The sequence below is a fragment of the Sceloporus undulatus genome, chromosome 2, assembly GCF_019175285.1.
Source record: "Sceloporus undulatus isolate JIND9_A2432 ecotype Alabama chromosome 2, SceUnd_v1.1, whole genome shotgun sequence".
Classification (NCBI taxonomy): domain Eukaryota; kingdom Metazoa; phylum Chordata; class Lepidosauria; order Squamata; family Phrynosomatidae; genus Sceloporus; species Sceloporus undulatus.
The window spans coordinates 13347751-13350485 of NC_056523.1; the positions used below are offsets into that span (position 1 = coordinate 13347751).

General features: G+C 43.1%; 1 protein-coding gene across 1 annotated transcript in view; it reads left to right on the forward strand.

The window, feature by feature from the left end:
- The first annotated feature begins 800 nt into the window (after positions 1-800).
- The window catches only part of LOC121921963 (E3 ubiquitin-protein ligase TRIM7-like), a 13744-nt gene continuing 11809 nt past the window's right edge, over positions 801-2735 (forward strand). Inside the window, exons 1-2 of the mRNA XM_042450761.1 lie at positions 801-1438; positions 2079-2174. Of these exons, the coding sequence (XP_042306695.1) occupies positions 1004-1438; positions 2079-2174 (531 nt within the window). The 5' untranslated portion in view covers positions 801-1003. The remainder of the gene's footprint in view (positions 1439-2078; positions 2175-2735) is intronic.

The following is a 2735-nucleotide window of genomic DNA, read 5'->3' on the forward strand; positions in this document are numbered from 1 at the left end:
GATTTATTTGAGTGCTGTTTTAATGTTTAATGTTTTATGATTATTGTTGTTTTGAATTAGGTTGTTTTTATGTAGTGTCTAAATTCAGAAACTGGCGGATGTCTTAATGCAGAAAGCGGTAGAGGTTTGTGGATGTAAACTGGTGGAAGTTCACCTTCAGAAGCCAGTTGACGGAAGTTGGTGGAAACCCACTGGCTGAACTTAAGCAACTCACACTCTCTCAGCCTCAGAAGGCAAAGGCAAGCCCATCTGAACAAATCTTTCCAAGAATACCCCATGATAGGTTTAACTTAGGGCAGACCTGCACAACATACGGCCTGGAGGCTGCATGCAGCCCACCAAAGGATTTTGGGTGGTCCCCAAGGATTTGGAACAACTTCAAGGGTCCTCCACCAATCAGCCTTCCCCTGAGTAGAAGGCCAGACAGCATAGGAGGTGGATGGGCAAATGTTTGCTGAGTAAAGCTCCTCCACCATTTGGCTTTCTCCTGAGGAGTGGGCCAAACCGCAGAGGAAGAGGAGGACGGGCAAATACTTGCCCCAAGCCTCCTCCGCTGCTTGGCTTTTGCCTGAGGAGAAGGCCAGATGGAGGATGAGGATGAGTGAACACTTGCAATGCTCCTCCTCTGAGGATGGAATTAATATAATATAATAAATTAATATTAATTAAAACCTATCTGTGGCCCGAAGAAGTTAACTTGTTTTAATGTTGGCCCCTTCCTAGTGCCAAGTTGTGCAGGTCTGACTTAGGCTCATCATAAATTGCAAATGACTTGAAGGCACGCCACAACAACAAATGTGGCTCAGGCTATTGTTTCATTTTTGTTGTTGTTCTTACACTCATGCCCTTTTTTGAAAAAGGGCAGTCCACTCCAGAGCCCAATCTGGGCCATCTTTTGGCTGTTTCCTGTGTGAACCATTTGCTAAAATAATAGGCACTCCCAGTCTCTGAAAGCAAAGGAAATGAAACTAGCTGTGAGCCTCCTTGTTGTGAAGCAGCAAGCATGGCAGCTACTCCTAGGGATGTCATTCAGGAGCTCTGTGAGGAAGCCACTTGTTCTCTCTGCCTGGATTATTTCACAGATCCAGTGACCATTGAATGTGGGCACAATTTCTGCCAAGGCTGCCTTACTCAGTGCTGGCAGCAATTGGACCAGGAAGTCTGCTGCCCTCAGTGCAGAAAGTCTTTCCAGCCCAAGAACCTTGTGCCAAATTGGCAGCTGGCAAACTTTGTGGAAATAACCAAGAAGCTCAGGCATCTAGGGGGAAAGGGGGCACTGGCCAAAGAAGTCAAGGGGGAAATCTGCGAGAAGCACCAGGAGCCTTTGAAACTTTTCTGCAAGACTGACCGAACTGCCATCTGTGTGGTTTGTGACAGATCTCTGGGGCATAGAAATCATGAGGTTGTTCCAGTGGAGGAGGCTGCCCAGCAGTGCAAGGTAGGAAATCACTGGACTTCTTGAAAGAAGTTGGTATAGTTTTGGATTCTTCTTTAAATGCTGGTTGGCGTTTTGTTAAGAGAGGGTTACGATGGCGGAGGTCCAGTTCATGCCATCGTAAATCACTTTGGGTGCATCTGCACTGCACAAATGATGCAGCCATGGCTACATCCTACAGAATCCTGGGATGAGTAGTTTTGTGCGGCATGTGTTTAACAATATCATCACATATGTTTGACCAGTATATATCAATAACTAAACATATATAAAACTATAAATATCACCTATAAAACCTGTTATCCTAAATCTCTGTATTAAATTTTCAAACAGTTCATCCCCAACCACCCCCCTTTCTCAAGCCGGTGGCTATAGCCAAGATGGGATCAGCCCACACATACCAGGCTTGAGTGGGAAGCCTCCTTTCTCACAGTTCTTTTCAGCTTTATTACAACACATTAACCCTTACAGAACTAACCCAACATTTATACAATCCCAATTAACCAGAAACTGTCAATCTCATCTTTAAATCAAATCAATTTCTGGCAGGAAAGCATTCAGTTATTCATTAACTAAATGTGCATCTTGACACTCTCTCCCTTTCTTTCCTTCAGCCAAATGTGAACATTTGTTTTCTCTTTAGAATCAGATCTGCATTCACCTGGAATTTATGAAAAAGGAGAGAGAGAAAATGCTGGCATATGAAGCTGAAACAGAAAAGGAATGCCAAGACTTACTTGTAAGTGTAAATATTACTGAGAAGGTAGAATTGTAAATATATTACTAAGAAGGTGTAACTGTAAATATTACTGAGAATATTAATAAGAAATATTCAAGGGCAGGCTCTCCTTCTTTGGAGATCTTTAAATGTTGTACGAGCATCTTTCAGGAGTGCTAAAGTTGTGTATCCTTGCATGGCAGGGGATTGGACCAGATGTGGCCATTCCAACACTAGGATTCTATGATTTTGAGAAAGCACTTGAACCAATATGTGGGAGGACTTTCTTGGTGGCTGCTCCTAGGCTGATCAGGCTAGGCTAATCCCATCTTAGTTCTCTTTCCACTTGGTTCTCTTTCTCTTTTTATTAAACAGACATCTGGGATTTATTGGTTGTGCAGAATGTTTTTTATAGTGTGTGGGGATGTGGAAATGAGTTGGTACTATTATTTCCTGTGATCAATAGAAGTATAGTGTCTAGATCAAGGGAAATAATAGTGCCACTCTATTCTGTTTTGGTCAGGGCCCCACCTGGAATATTGCATCCAATTCTGGGCACCACAATTCAAAAAGGACATTGAG